Raw genomic sequence first — 14,826 nt, 5'->3', positions numbered from 1 at the left:
GGTGGTGCCGTGGTTTGGATGTTTTGGACAAAGCTCCGGCCTTTTCCTGGAAAACTAATCCTTTGTCAGGAGATGGTGGGAGCTGGATTTATAGAAAGCCACTAATTGCACGGCCGGTGGTGTAAACATTTCTGATTCCCTCTTATCTCCTTTCCTTCTATTTTATTCCCCTCTCTCAATTCTGTTTCCTTGCTTTTTCAGGAGTTTGGGAGCAGGGATTTACAAATGCGCTTGAGAAATATTTATTTTTGGAAGTTTCCAGTCAGTCCTTCAGGAATGAGGACGTGGAATTCCAGGAGAAGGGCAGAGGAGACTCACCTGGGCTCAGTTTGCCATGATGTGCTTCACAAAAGCTGGGGGGGAAAAAAAGAGGGAAATAAGCATCGGTTATCCTATGGAAAACACAGTTAACTTTCAGGAATGGGGTTTATCAGGAGAATTATAGACCCCGAATTTGCTCCAGATTTTTCGTGGTTTTAAAATTTCTTGGGAATATTTTAAAGAAGCCTTCAGGGGTCCTACCCACCTTCGTAGTTGATGCAGCCGTTGGCATCTTCCTGCCCAGCCATCAATTTATCCACCTCCTCCTCAGTCAGCCTCTCCCCTGCACGGAAAACAAAATCCCTGGATCAAAATCCCAGATTTGGGAATTCAGGAAGCTCCTGAAGAGCACAAATGGGAGTGAGAGAGAAGGGGGGGGGGGGGGGAGGGGGGGAAGGATGTTTCTCCTGGGGGAATTTGGGAAAAGCTCGTTTTGGATTTGCCAACTTGTCCCAAATTCCAAACCTGACCCACATCTGGGTGCGGATTTGAGAGTAAATTTAATCCAAAATCCAGAAAGACAGGAAAAAAGATGGAAACCCACAGGATGTTATGGGCACAACTCATTTTCCCAAAAATAAGTTCAGTCTAAATGCCAGATCTTGAAGGTTTGGGTCCATTTTAACCAAGCCCTGAGGAAAAAAAACTCTCCGTGAAAACTCAGTTCCCCTCTGAGTCTGAGGTTCTGGAAGATTCCAAGGTGAAATTTGGGATCTTTGGTACGGATCAGGGATGGATTTAATTAAACTAAATTCTATTAAATGTTTGGTGCCTATTGGCTCGTAAGGCTTTGATTTGGCGAAGCAGAATGGAGACAAACCAAGGGAATCGTTGGGATTGGCAATGTCGGGATGATTTATGGCAATGGGAATTTGGTATTTATTGGAGAAATCAAACACAACGGGAAGGAGGGAGGGAGAGGAGAAGGGAGGGATGGAAGCGCCCCTTGGAAGTGCAGAAAAATGGGGACAGTGGGTAGGGTTAGAAATTTTATGATAATTATTATTATATGGCAGCATAGGAATGAGATATTTATAGGAGAAACAAAACATGAACGGGAAAAGAGGGAGGCGGAAAAGGAGGGATGGAAATTCCCAAGGGAAGGTGTTCCTCACCTAGCGTGGCCAGGACGTGGCGGAGCTCGGCTCCCATGACCGTGCCATTCCCCTCCTTGTCGAACACCCGGAGCCCTTCCACGAAATCCTCGTAGGTTCCGGTGTCCTTGGTCTTGGCAATGTGCTGGAGCATGGGCAGGAAGGTCTCAAAGTCGATCATCTTGGAATTCATCTCTGGAAAACATCGGGGAAATGGAAGCTTGGGGGTATTCTGGGAGAGTTGGGAATTAACCGTGGGATATCCACTATCAGGGCAGAAATGTGGGGATAAACGTTGGATAGAAGGAGAGAAGAACATGGAAATGGAAGGTTTTATGGATTCTGGGAGAGTTGGGAATTAACTGCAGGATATCCAGCCTGGGGTAGATCTGTGGGGACAAATGCTGGATAAAATGAGAGAAGAGCCTGGAAAAGGAAGCTTGGGGGGAATTCTGGAAGGGTTGGGAATTAATCATGGGATATCCACTGTGAGGGCAGAAATCGTGAGGGGATGAATTCCAGGTTAAGGGAGAAAAGAGTGTGGAGATGGAAGCTTGGGGAGATTCTGGGAAAGTTGGGAATGAACCATGAGCACAGAAATGTGGGATAAATGTTGGATAAAAGGAGAGAAGAGAGTTGCAATGGAGGTTTGGGGGAATTCTGGGAGAGCTGGGAATTAACTGCAGGGTATCCACCGTGAGGGCAGAACTGTGAGAATAAACTTTGGATAAAAGGAGAGAATAGCCTGGAAATGGAAGTTTGGGGAAATTCTGGGAGATTTGGGAATTAACCGCGGGATATCCGGCATGAGCAGAGAACTGTGGCGATAAACACTGGATAAAAGGAGAGAAGAACATGGAAATGTGGAATACAGAAGGACATCACTGCAATCATTACAGTCTTTCCCACCCATCTCCTGTGGGACAATCTGTGTCCTTCCATCCAGGTTATCCCTTTGTGTGCCTGGATGTGTTGGAAATACCCAACGTTTAGGAAAAAAAAACACGTGAAATCCTTCATAAATGCAATTTTAAAAGACAAAAAAAAAAATTGTTATTTTGAACCGCATTGATACCCAAGGCTGTTTAATTAATTAATTAATTCCCCTCAGTTTGGGGCAATTATCTTGATTACCAGACAAATTTTTCCTCCCTTTCTGCTGTCAGTTTTGCTCCATATCCTGGGTTTCTTCCACACTCGGAAAACGGAGACCTCACCTTCTCCAGGAATAATTCTGGGAATGCCCTTTCCCAAAACAAATGGAGGTGGCCACCAACCTTCCGGTTTGGGTCTGCCGAGCAATTTCATGACCTCAGCCTGGGTGGGGTTCTGCCCCAAAGCCCTCAGGACGTCCCCACACTGGGCGTAGGTGATTTTCATCTCCGACTTGGGGGTCCGGTCGAAGAGGGAAAACGCTTCCTTGAATTCTGCAAGGAAAGAAGGTCGGGAGAAATTCATTCCACGCTCCCTCGGATAAAGATAAATCCAAAGGAGGGCTTTCCCTCGCTAAGCGCCTGAGCGTTTCGTTTCGTGGTTTGGGAGAAGTTTGGATGAGCTTTGTTATCTCTGATGTTTGTGTTCCTCCTTTCCTGCTTTTTCCGGTTCCACCAGGGAATGGAAATGGAGAGGTCAAAATAATTCTCCCGTGGTATTTCCGTCTCGGTTAACATGGGAAAGTTTGGAAAACAGGAGAAATTGATGGCCTTGGGAGCTTTTCCAGCTCCTCTGGAGCACTCAGGAAGGCCCAGGATTCAACAGCTGCTCTGCTCGTGGGAGAACCGGATCTTGGATGAAATCCTGGATTCTTTGAGAGCACTGACCCAGCACCCAGAGCTCCAGGAGCACCTCTAGGAGCTGGAAATGAGCTATGCCAGGAAAAAAACTGGGAATAAACACTGGGAAAAATACTGGAATACCTAACAAGCGGTGTGCAAGAGGGGGAAGCTGCACGGAAAACCTTATCCCAGAATTCCAGGATGGGTCAGGTTGGAAGGGACCAGAGAGGGGCAGTTGGTGGCACCTCCCTGCTCCAGCAGGGCCATCCCAGAGCACAGGGCTCAGGGTGACATCCAGATAATTCTGGAATATCCCCAGGGACGAGACTCCAACCCCTCTCTGGTCTCTGTTCCAGCTCGGTCCCTGCCCAGGGCAGAAGTTCTGCCTCCTGTACAGGGGCAATTCCTGGGATCAGGACAGCCAGGGACACCCAGGGACACTCAGGGACAGCCAGGGACAGCCAGGGATAAACATGGACACCCAGGGACAGACAGGGACACCCAGGGACACTCAGGGACAGCCAGGGATAAACATGGACACCCAGGGACAGACAGAGACACCCAGGGACACTCAGGGACAGCCAGGGATAAACATGGACACCCAGGGACAGACAGAGACACCCAGGGACATTCCCATCACATCCCCCTAAACTGAGTCCCTCTCCTGTGAGGAGCAGGATCTGGTACCAGCATTCCCACGGGAAAGGTTCCCCTTTCCACCACTGATTTCCTGTGGCTGTGGTGCTTGAGGACACTGGATGTTGGACTTGGGGTAAAGCTTGGGATCAGGAATGATTCCATGATCCTCACGGAGTCAGGGCAGGATCCAGCACAGACTTCCCCAGATCCTCCAGCTGCTCAGGCTCTCCTCTCCCTGCTGGAATTGCAGGGTGGGAGGAGGATCCTGTTATCCTTCATTGTTATCCTTTAACTTCATCCTTTATCCTTTAACTTCATCCTTTATCCTTTAACTTCATCCTTTATCCTTTAATTTTATCCCTTTTCCTTTAAATCCATCCTTTTTCCTTTGAGTTCATACTTTATCCTTCATCCTTTAACTTCATCCTTTATCCTTCATCCTTTATCCTTTACCTTTATCATTTATCCTTTTACTTTATGCTTTTATTTTATCCTTTATCCTTTAACTTTATCCTTAATCCTTTAACTTCACTGCTATCCTTGACTTCCCAGTGCACCATCCACAGCTAATCTCAGAAATCCCCTTGGTTTTAAATCCCTGGATCTGCCCCTTGTGCTGCTGTTGCTTTTCCACCTTTATTTCCCTCCCATTTTTCCAGACTCTGGGAGATTATCCTCTTTTCCCTAAATCCTGATTCATTCAACCATTCAGCCCAGCTTTTCTCCATATTCCCCAACTCCTTCTCTTCGTTCCATCTCCATTTTTTTTTCTTTCTTTTCCTCTGTTTCTTTCCCTCTGTCCTTCCCTCTTTGACTTTTGCTGGATTTTCCTCTCCTCCTTTCTCTCCCCCTTACCATTTTGATTATTCCACTCCAATTTTCCTCATTTCCTTCTTCATCCAGCACTTCCAAACAACACAGAACCTTCTCATCCGGGGCTAACGTCCCCTTGTTTCCTTCTTTCCGCTCTCTTCTTTCCCCTCTCTCCACCTGGAGGATTTTCCCTCCTGTCCCAGGGCAGAGCCCCGATCCCTTTCCAGCCCCTCATTCCAGCAGAGGGCAATCGTGGATTTTCCTGGGCTCCTTGCAGACAGTGCAATGGGGGCAGAGTCCCCTTTCCCAGCTCTTTTCCAGGGGGGATCTCACAGCCGAGGTAGCTGAGGAAAAATGGGAAATATTCCCACCTCCCTGAGCTCCTCATCCATCACCTCTCTCCAACTCCCTGGACCAAGTGCTGAGCACCATCTCCTCAAGATTCCCAATCCAGCAAAATTCCTGACAGCTCAGATTTCCAAGGGTTTGGGGTGTTTTGGGGATTTTTTTTTTTTGTTGTTGTTGTTTTTTTTGGCTTTTTTGTGGGTTTTTTTGGTTTTGTTTTGTTTTGTTTTGTTTTTGGGTTTTGGGTTTTTTTTTGTGGTTTGTTTGGGTTTTTTTTGGTTTTTTTTTTTGTTTGTTTGTTTTCTCCCTACTATTTTAATCTCTTCATTTGCATTTGCTGACTCCGTGAAATTCCCCTCCAAGCACCAAAACCACCTCAGTGTCCTTTGCCCTCCCTCTGGCCAGGAGCAGAGCAATGGATATTTTCAGATTCCTAATTGCTGCCTCTCTGCCCATCTGGAACAGCTCCTATTCCCCCTTTTCCAGCAATTCTGGAAGCTGAAGAGCCCCAAATCCAGGTTTTTAAATAGACATTGCCGGGTTCTGAATAGACAGGACACATAAAAATGTCCACAGAGCTTCACCCCAGACCGTCAATTCTTCTCCTGGAGCAACATTTTGGGGATCAGAACATCCACCCCGAATCCTTCCAGGGAATCCTTTGTTCCACACAACCTTTTCCTCAGCAAAAAGAAGGAATTGGGGGAGTTTTAAAAGCCCTTGCGGTGCTGCAGCTTCTGTTTTTTCTCCACCACCTCCATTTGGGATCAGCTGCCTGCCGGAACACAAATTAATGGGGATAGACCAGGAATATCCCACCCTGAGGATGGAATTCCTGCTTGGAATTCCAGCTTTGGGATCAGCCGACAAATCCAATCTTCCTGAGATGCCTGGATCCTCCTCAAAGACAAAGGGAGGTGATAATTAAACTTCTCCCTGATTGATTTTCCCCTGTTCTTATTGACCCCTTTCCCGATGCCGTCTTTTAGAGGCTCTCCCAAGGGTTTGAGGAACAAAGGCAAATCCTGCCAGATGTTTCATTCCATCCATCAATTATCCCGTAAAACCCAGGCTGATTTTTTGAGGGAAAAGGGGACAGCTGCAATCCCAGGGTTCCCAGGACTTCAGGCAGGAGGTTTTGGGATCAATTTCTTGAGCTGGGACAAAGGGCTTGGAAATTAATGCCGATGTTTGACTTTGGAAGGATAAAGAAATTCCGTGCCTGGTTTTATTTGCTGGGTTTGGGAGAGCTGGAACACATTAAGTTCTGATGGAAGGCAGGAAAAATTCTCCGAAGAAGAGTTGAGGGTTTTCCTTTGAAATATTGATATTTGTAGGGTTTTTCCCTAAAGAAAAACTTTTATTTGAGCTGCTTTGGGGGTGTAATTCCTGGAAATGGGACATGAATTCCCTGCTTTTTTTTTTTTGTTTGTTTGTTTGTTGGGGTTTTTAATTTGTTGTTGTTGTTGTTTGGGGTTTTGTGGGGTTTTTTGTTTGTCTGTTTGTTTTGGTTTGGTTTGGTTTGGTTTGTTGTTTTTTGGGGGTTTTTTGTCTGTTTTTTTTTTTTTTTTTTTTTTTTTTTTTTTTTTGGAGGGAAGTATTTTGGGAAGGAGCAGAAGAAAATCCAGGAATTAAATCTCGGCCTCCCCAGAATTGTTCCAATATCCCAGCCCTCCTCATCCCAGCACTTCCCAGGGATGGATTTACAGAGCCCGGAAGAGAAAAATCTTCCTCACCTTCAATCTGGTCGGGGCTGAATTCCACCTGGAAGAGACAAAAACAAGAGAAGAAAAATTATAAGAAATGGGGTGGGGGGGCGGGGGGAATGAATCAGTTAAGAAGAAACTGGTTTACTCTCAGTTTTATGATCCAGGGGGATTGGGATCCATGAAGGATTCACCTCCCACTATCCCAGGTTGCTCCAAGCCCTGCCCAACCTGGACATGTGGTCACACAGGGGAGGTTCAGGCGGGATATTGGGAATAAAAACCTTCCCAGGAAAAGCTGCCCAGGCCTGGCACAGCTGCCACAGGTGGAGCCTCCATTCCTGGAGGGATTTCAGGACCGTGTGGATGTGGCCCCTGGGGACCAGGGTGGCCTTGGCAGCGTGGGATTAATTGTTGGGTCTGATGATCTTCGAGAACTTTTCCACCCTAAATGGGTCCCTGACTCCACATTCCCCTTTTCCTTGGAAGGACTCTGGGATGGTGTCCCTTGGGATTTTGGTTGTGGGAAATATCCCGGCGAAAGGGATCGTCTTCAAAAGAACTCAGTTTTCCTTTCTTTTTTTCTTTTTTTTTGTTTGTTTGTTTGTTTTGGTTTTTTCCATTAAGAATGGAGGTTTTAAAGCCAGGACATTCCCATCCAATGCTCCCAGTGGTGGGATTTGGTCCAAATCCATATGGGAGACACAACAATTCCCGTTTTTTTGTCCTGCCTGGACGTAGAGAGGATGTCAACCATCCAAATCCAAACCTTTCCATCAGCGTGATTCCAACTTTCCTCATCTCCAGCAATCCTGGCTTTAGGGAATCATCACCTCACGGCATCAGCTGGACCCTGATGCCGCCGGATTCTTTCCCTGGCTTTGTCCTGGAGGCTCCGGGAGGGATTAACTCCACCCTTGGCCCCACTGACGCCATTCACAACTTCCAATCTCCTGGAATTTTTATCAATCCCAATAAGTCACTCTGCACTAAGCCAGGCACGGCTAAGCCTGACATCAGTCCTATTAATAAATCTGGTGTCACCCAGCAGTCAGGAGCTGGAGCATTTAGACAATGGAGCCCTTCCAAGAGTGAAACAACATTCCTGGTTTTTCATAGGACACCGAGGAATCCAGGGATGAGCAGCAGGATTTTCTCTTGGCCATGGCAGGGATAGTTTGGGAGGAAGAGGAGGTTGGATTTTAGTTTTGTCTGTTTGGTTTTTTTTCAACCATTCATTCATTTATTTTAAATTTTTTTGTTTGTTTTTTTTTTTTTTTTTTGGTGGGGGAGGAGTTGTTTGGTTGGGGGCTTTGTTGTTGTTGTTTTTTGGGGTTTTTTTACTGTTCCCCTGGGACACTGATTCAGGAGACAAAAATGCAGGAGCTGGAAAGAGGCCAGGAAAACCATCAGGATCAGGATCCTGGGGTTGAGGTTACATTTGGATTTCACCATCCTGTGGGGTTTTTTTTCTTCCACTAAAACCTATTTAATCCTATTAATACACAACGTTCCCATCATCCCCTGTCCCATCACATCCCACAGGAATTATGATGGGTATAAACTCCTCCAGTGCCCTGGGATGAACATTGATCCGGTCTCCAACAGCTCCAACCCTCTGAAGGAAAGGGAAGTAAAAACAGAAATCAACCCCTAATTCCAGCTGGAATTCCAAAGCCAAATATTTCAGGAATAGGAAAACCCTTTTCATGGTCATGCAGAGGTTGCTGCTGCATAAAACCCCCACAAACTTATTCCTCATTTTCTGTCTGCTCTTAAAATTCCAGAGGGCAGGGCTAGATGGGATATTGGGAAGGAATTTCTGGCTGAGAGGGTGGGGAAAGGATTTCCCAGATTTGCTGTGGCTGCTCCTGGATCCCTGGAAGTATCCAAGGCCAGGTTGGAGCAGCCTGGGACAGTGGAAGGTGTCCCTGCTATGGCAGAGCTGGATTGGGATGATCCTTAAGGTCCATTATAACCCAAAACTTCAGGAATTCTACCACTTCCTGCAGTTCTGAACTTTTGTCCCTTTTGGAAGTGGGACTGGGTTAGGAAGGGATTATTTTGGGAATTCTGTACCAGCCAGTGTTGGGAAGCAAAAGCAGAGCTCTCCTGTCACCAGGTTATCCCGTTATCCCAGTGCCTCTGGGGTAGATCATTCCTGTTGATTTTTTGGGATGGCTCCAGGCCACAGGCCAGGACATTTCAAAGAGTTCCAGCTCCTGGAGCTGGATTTTGCAGGAGCTGGGAGAGCCCAAGGATGGAGGGGCTTGGAATTATTCCATCCCTGGGGTGGAATTCAACTGAACAATCCAATCCATGTCTCCCAGAAAAACCTCCCCAAAATCAACCCCTTCATCCCAAGGGAAATTTCCCTTTTCCCAGCCTCACGTGCGGCACTTCCACCTGTGGAATGCTCCAAGCTGCGGAGCTGAAATCCAGCAGGATTCACCGTTCCTGGTGCCGCTCCCACCCTGGATGCTTTTCCATCTTTCCATGCGGGAAAAGGGAAGAAGCTTTTCCTTTGCTGTATCCCTGCAGGGCTTTCCGGGGATAACAGAATTCATGGAATCACGAGGTTGGAAGAGACCTTCGAGATCATGGAGTCCAACCCATAACAGCCCTCACACCTCAACTAGACCATGGCACCTACTGCCATATCCAGTCTTTTTTTTAAACACATCCAGGGATGGTGACTCCACCACCTCCCCGGGCAGACCATCCCATTACTTTATCACTCTTTCTGTGAAAAACTTTTTCCTAATATCCAACCTAATTTTCCCTTGACATAGGTTGAGGCTGTGTCCTCTGGTTCTGTCTCCCTTTCTGGAGAAAGGGACCAATCCCACCTGACCACAGCCAGCTTTTGGGAAGTTGTAGGGAGTGATAAGGTCACCCCTGAGTCTCCTTTTCTCCAGGATAAACAACCCCAGCTCCCTCCGCCGTTCCTCACAGGATTTGTGTTCCAAGCCCCTCACCAGCGCTCAAACCTCTCAATATAGATATAACCTTCCAAATAAAAAAGAAAGAAAGAGAAAAAATATTATCGTGCAGCTGCACCTATTATCCATCTGTATTAAATCTATTTTCCATCTGTATTAAATCTATTAACGATCTCTAATAAATCTATTATCCATCTCTACTAAATTCAGCCTCAGTGGAATTCGCCTCGTCTGTCCATTGGGAAGTTTTGCCAGAGGTTCTCATGGAATCACGGTTGATTCCACAATCTTTAGTTCAGTGAGGTTTCAACACGGCCTTGAGATCCCAGCATTCCCCAAAAAATAATTTCTGGCTGCTTTTTTTTTTTTTTTTGCTTTTTTTTCCCCCCAGGAAAGAGTGGAAAATGTGGAGTTATCACGGATAACTCTCCATGGAAAACCATGATCCTTAAAGGTCCTCATGTATTCCAGATGTCTCCATGTGGATTTTTATCCCAGTCACCTCATCCAACTTTAACCACACAAATTCCCAAATTCCTGTCTCATCTCCCTTTATCCCAGCTCACCCAAGGGTGACTCAGTCCACCCAGAAATAGGAATTTGGCACCACCCCAAGGGATGGACTTCCAGAGATTTTCTCCCTGTTCATTACTGAGGATTTAAATCCAATTATCCATTTTCCCGTGGTTAAAAACCTAGGAGCCATTTCCACTCTGCGTGTCCTTAAAAAGCCATCAATTAATTCAGCTTTTCAGATTATTCTCCATGGAAGTAAAATATATTCCTGGGAAAATGCGCCTCCCTATTAAAGAACTTCCAGGTGGGAATTCATTAAATGTATGGAAAGGACAATTTTTTTTTGCTACCAGATCTTTTCAGGGAAACATAAATAAAATAAAATAAAATAAAATAAAATAAAATAAAATAAAATAAAATAAAATAAAATAAATAAAATTTATTCTCAAAATAAAAAGCTCAGGGATCACCCTAAAAAAGAAACACTTCCTTAAAAAAATACTTTCCAAGGAATGAGCCCAACTCTTCTGGAAAAGGCAAAAATAAATCCCCAAAAATCTCTTTTGGATGAGTTGTGAACAACATCCAATCGCACCCACTCTTGGAAATTTGGGAAATCTTTGGAATGTTGAAAATTTCAGAGTGTTGGATCAAATCCAGCGGGAATGCACATGTGAGAAACACCAAAAATTTGGGATAATGGCTTTAGTTAAGGGTTGGATCCCACATTTAGGCCCCTGGAAGTGGAATCCCAACAGACACCAAAAAAAAAAAAAAAAAACAACAGACTGGGAGCATCCAAAGGTGAGAGAAAAGAAAAAAAAAAAGAGAAACTCTGATTTAATTCCAGGTGCCAAATAAAATCCTGGGATCATTATCAGGACTGGGAGAGGCAGGAAAATTCCAACGAGGAGAACCTTTCCCTACCACAGGAATATTTTGATCCTGAGACTTTTTAGTGGTTAAAAAAAAAAAGTCCCAAAATTCCAAACACAACCAGTAAAATCTGGGAAGAAATAAAAATAATTTGAGAGTAGAAAGAATTTGAGACATTCCCATAAAAAGATGGATTTTGAACATTTTGTTTGGATATGCGGTTGTTTTTCAAACTTTTTTTTTTTAATTACTTTTATCCATAGATTATGGAAATAAGAACAGATTTCATCCTGCAGTGCAGAAATTGGAATATTGGGAGAATTCCAAGCCTCATTGAAGCATTTTTCCAAACATTGGGAAGGGATCCTGGGCTCCAGCAGAGCTGGATTTATGGAGCAGGAATTTGCACAAACAGGCGAGAGCATTCCTGATCAAATTAAAGAATTCCCAGGAAAATTTCTCCAGGAGATATCCACTCCCCTTTCTGTGAGGTTGGGAAAAAAAATGTCCCAGACTCCAACTCCGTATTTCCCAATTTCCCTGATCCAAATTTTGGGAATGTGGATATTCCCTGCAGAGTGGAAGGGATGTTCTCACAGCTGCACTGGATTGGGATTTGTTCCTGGCTTAGGAATTCCAGAAAAACTTTCAGCACCTAAATACCGGGATGAGGACTCTGTAATCTATATAGTATTTGTAATATATGTAACCTTCACAATTCCAAGTCGTGCTGAGGGGAAAAATAAAAAATTCCATGAAAGAGATGAATTTTCCCAAATAATCGTGCAGAGCAATTTTTAAAAACACTGGAATTCTTTTTTTTTTTTTTTTTCTGAGATAAGAAGGAATTTGTGGAGCATGGAATTGTTTTGATTTAAAAAAATAAAGATTTTTTTTTTTTTTTTTTTTTTTTTTTTTTAAGTGACGCTAGTTTGGGTTTGGGTATTTTTTTTTTTTTTAACGACAACTCATCCCTGCTGCCCTTGATCCCACAAAGTCTCAAAATCCCAGTGGATATTCCCACAAAGTCACGGTGTCCTGGCTGGAGCTCCCTGTGCCTCCAATGGAAATAATTCCCTTTTTCCCTGTCCTTTTCCAGCACTGGAATGTTGAGCACGAAGGTGCTGGACAGAGCTGGATCCCATCACAAACCTCATTCCCAAGGTCATGGAATTGTCCTGGGAGCACGGCGCCAACTCTGGAATCATTCCCTTCAAAACTTCCCCAAAACTGAACTCCTCAGGACTTTGATTTCTCGATATGTTACAAATCATTGCTTTTTTGACCCCAGCAAGGCATAAAGACTTACAGGGAATTCGGGATTCAAGGCAGGAAAACATCCTCCTGAATTTATCCCAAATCCCAAACTGCTGGGCTCGGTCCCATGGGGAACAGGAGAAGAATTTAATCACTGAGGTGACAAAGCAACTTATATTCTCTTTCTCACAGAATTCCCATGTTTTCCTGAGGGGAAACTGCTTTTTTTGAGGATCCAGGGATGTTTATCAGTTGGGAATGTCCAGCTTGGAGAAGGGAAGGCTCCAGGGAGAGCTCAGAGCCCCTGGCAGGGCCTGAAGGGGCTCCAGGAGAGCTGGAGAGGGACTGGGGACAAGGGATGGAGGGACAGGACACAGGGAATGGCTTCGAGATGAGAGAGGGAAGATTTACATGGGATATTGGGAACTGGGAATTCCTGGCTGGGATGGAATTCCCAGATTTGCTGTAGCTGCTCCTGGATCCCTGGAATGTCCAAGGCCAGGCTGGACATGGGGGCTTGCAACTGTGATAGTGGGAGGTGTCCCTGCCCATGGAATGGGATTTAAGTTCTCTCCTAATCCAAACCATTCTAGGATTTTGGGATTCCCTGATTCTGAGATTGTCTGCTCCAAATTCCCACTAAAAAGAGATCCCTCATAGCTCCACTTCTTTTTCCAAATCCAATGCCCTTTCCCAAAGGTCAGATCCAAAAGCACAATTCCCAAAGGACAATCCTTTTTCCCAAAGGACAGTTCCCAAAGGACAATTCCCAAAGCACAATTCCCAAAGGACAATCCTTGTTCCCAAAGGACAGTTCCCAAAGGACAATTCCCAAAGCACAATTCCCAAAGGACAATCCTTGTTCCCAAAGGACAATAAGAAATCCTCCCATGCCTTGCAGTGTTTATCCCTCATGGAACATTTACTTTTCGGCCCAAACCAAATTCCCAGCTAATTTTTGAGGATACCAACTCCCAGTATCCAATTCCTCCACGACCACCCCCGGATCAATCCACCTACTTTGACCGAAGCCGGGTTAAATTCCACTTCTTTTTTGGGCTCTGGTTCCGCTGGCTTAGGCGCTGGTTTGGGTTCTTCCTTCTTAGGCTCGGCTTTCTTAGGCTCGGGCTTCTTGGGAGCCATGGCTGGTTCAGGAAGGAGAGGGTGGGAAAGGCAGGGAAGAGGAGCTGCTGCAGGAAGGATCCCGGGCTCGGTGGGTCTTTATCCCCTCTGGAAGTGCCACATTGTCCCTCCCAGACCTGTCACACGCTCACAATGGGGCCGCGGCTATAAAAGGACAAGACTGGCCCCGGCTATTTTGGATCCTGCCTTGGATCCTGCCCTTGGATGAGGCATTGTTCCCAATTAACACTTCCATGGAAAAGAGACTTCGGGGGGGGGGGGGGAGGGGGTCGGTTTAGGCTGAGCCTGGCACCGGATCAAGTATTTCTGCTGTGCAGGGACAAGGGGGGGATCCAGGTGCTCCGATGGGTTTGATCCACGTTTGATCCAGGGTGACATTCCCAGCTACCAAGTGACATTCCCAACTCCTGAGTGACATTCCCAGGTCCTAAGTGCCATTCCCAGCTCCTGAGGGTTATTCCCAACTCCCGAGTGCCATTCCCAGCTCCTGAGTGACATTCCCAGCTCCCAAGTGCCATTCCCAGTTCCTAAGGGTTATTCCAAATTCCCAAGTGACATTCCCAGCTCCTGAGTGCCATTCCCAGCTACCAAGTGACATTCCCAACTCCTGAGTGACATTCCCAACTCCTGAGGGTTATTCCAATTCCTGAGTCATATTCCCAACTCCCGAGTGACATTCCCAACTCCTGAGGGTCATTCCCAGCTCCCGGGTGACATTCCCAGCTCCCGAGTGACATTCCCAGCTCTCAAGTGACATTCCCAACTCCCGAGTGACATTTCCAGCTCCCTTTTCCAGGCTGGATGCCCCCCAGGCCTTTGCCATGCAAAGATAAGCCAGGTTTATATTTAGAGCCGAGGATGCGGCTTTAGGGAAGGTCCAGCATCCCCACAGTGTCAGCTGGCCCGGGGAGAATTCCTGCCTCGGATCACACACTGCCCTTCTCCTGGGAAGGGGCCCAAAAAGCCAGGAATGCTTGCAGGAAAATGCATCCCAGAGAAACGCAGCCACGTGGGGAAGGGGCAGCACTGGAAGTGCATCCTCAGGGCTGGGATTTTCCAGGCCTTTTTAGGGACTCGAGTGCCAAATTCCTGTCCCAAGGACTGAGATAAGAGCGTCCATTTAGAGCTTTCCCCACCCCAGACTCGCTTGGATTGGATAATTCTTCCCCTCAAAGCAAAATGCAGGGAATAATTCCCAGGTTTATGCCGCTTTTTTTCCGAGGATGTTTTCCATTTCCAGGTCATTTTTCTGTACCCCTTTGACACAGGGGCACATTCCTGAGATTATCTTTTTTATTTCCCCCCCACCCCCCAAAAAAAAAAACCCGGAGCAAAGCATCCACCCACCAAAATCACAGAATATTTGTGAGGGGATCCCGACCGGAATTCCAATAAATAT

General features: G+C 45.9%; 1 protein-coding gene across 1 annotated transcript; it reads right to left on the bottom strand.

Moving 5' to 3' along the window:
* Positions 1–324: 324 nt before the first annotated feature.
* On the bottom strand, positions 325–13,427 carry MYL3 (myosin light chain 3). The gene is made up of 6 exons (XM_062493152.1): positions 13,305–13,427; positions 6,724–6,751; positions 2,693–2,842; positions 1,437–1,610; positions 527–604; positions 325–353 (listed from the first exon to the last, which is right to left on the bottom strand). Exons 1-6 carry the CDS (start codon positions 13,425–13,427, stop codon positions 325–327), a joined length of 582 nt encoding a protein of 193 aa, XP_062349136.1.
* Positions 13,428–14,826: the final 1,399 nt, after the last annotated feature.

Source organism: Cinclus cinclus, chromosome 1 (assembly GCF_963662255.1).
Source record: "Cinclus cinclus chromosome 1, bCinCin1.1, whole genome shotgun sequence".
Lineage (NCBI taxonomy): Eukaryota > Metazoa > Chordata > Aves > Passeriformes > Cinclidae > Cinclus > Cinclus cinclus.
The sequence above is the reverse complement of the archived record's forward strand: the minus strand, read 5'-3'. Positions and strand labels throughout refer to the sequence as shown.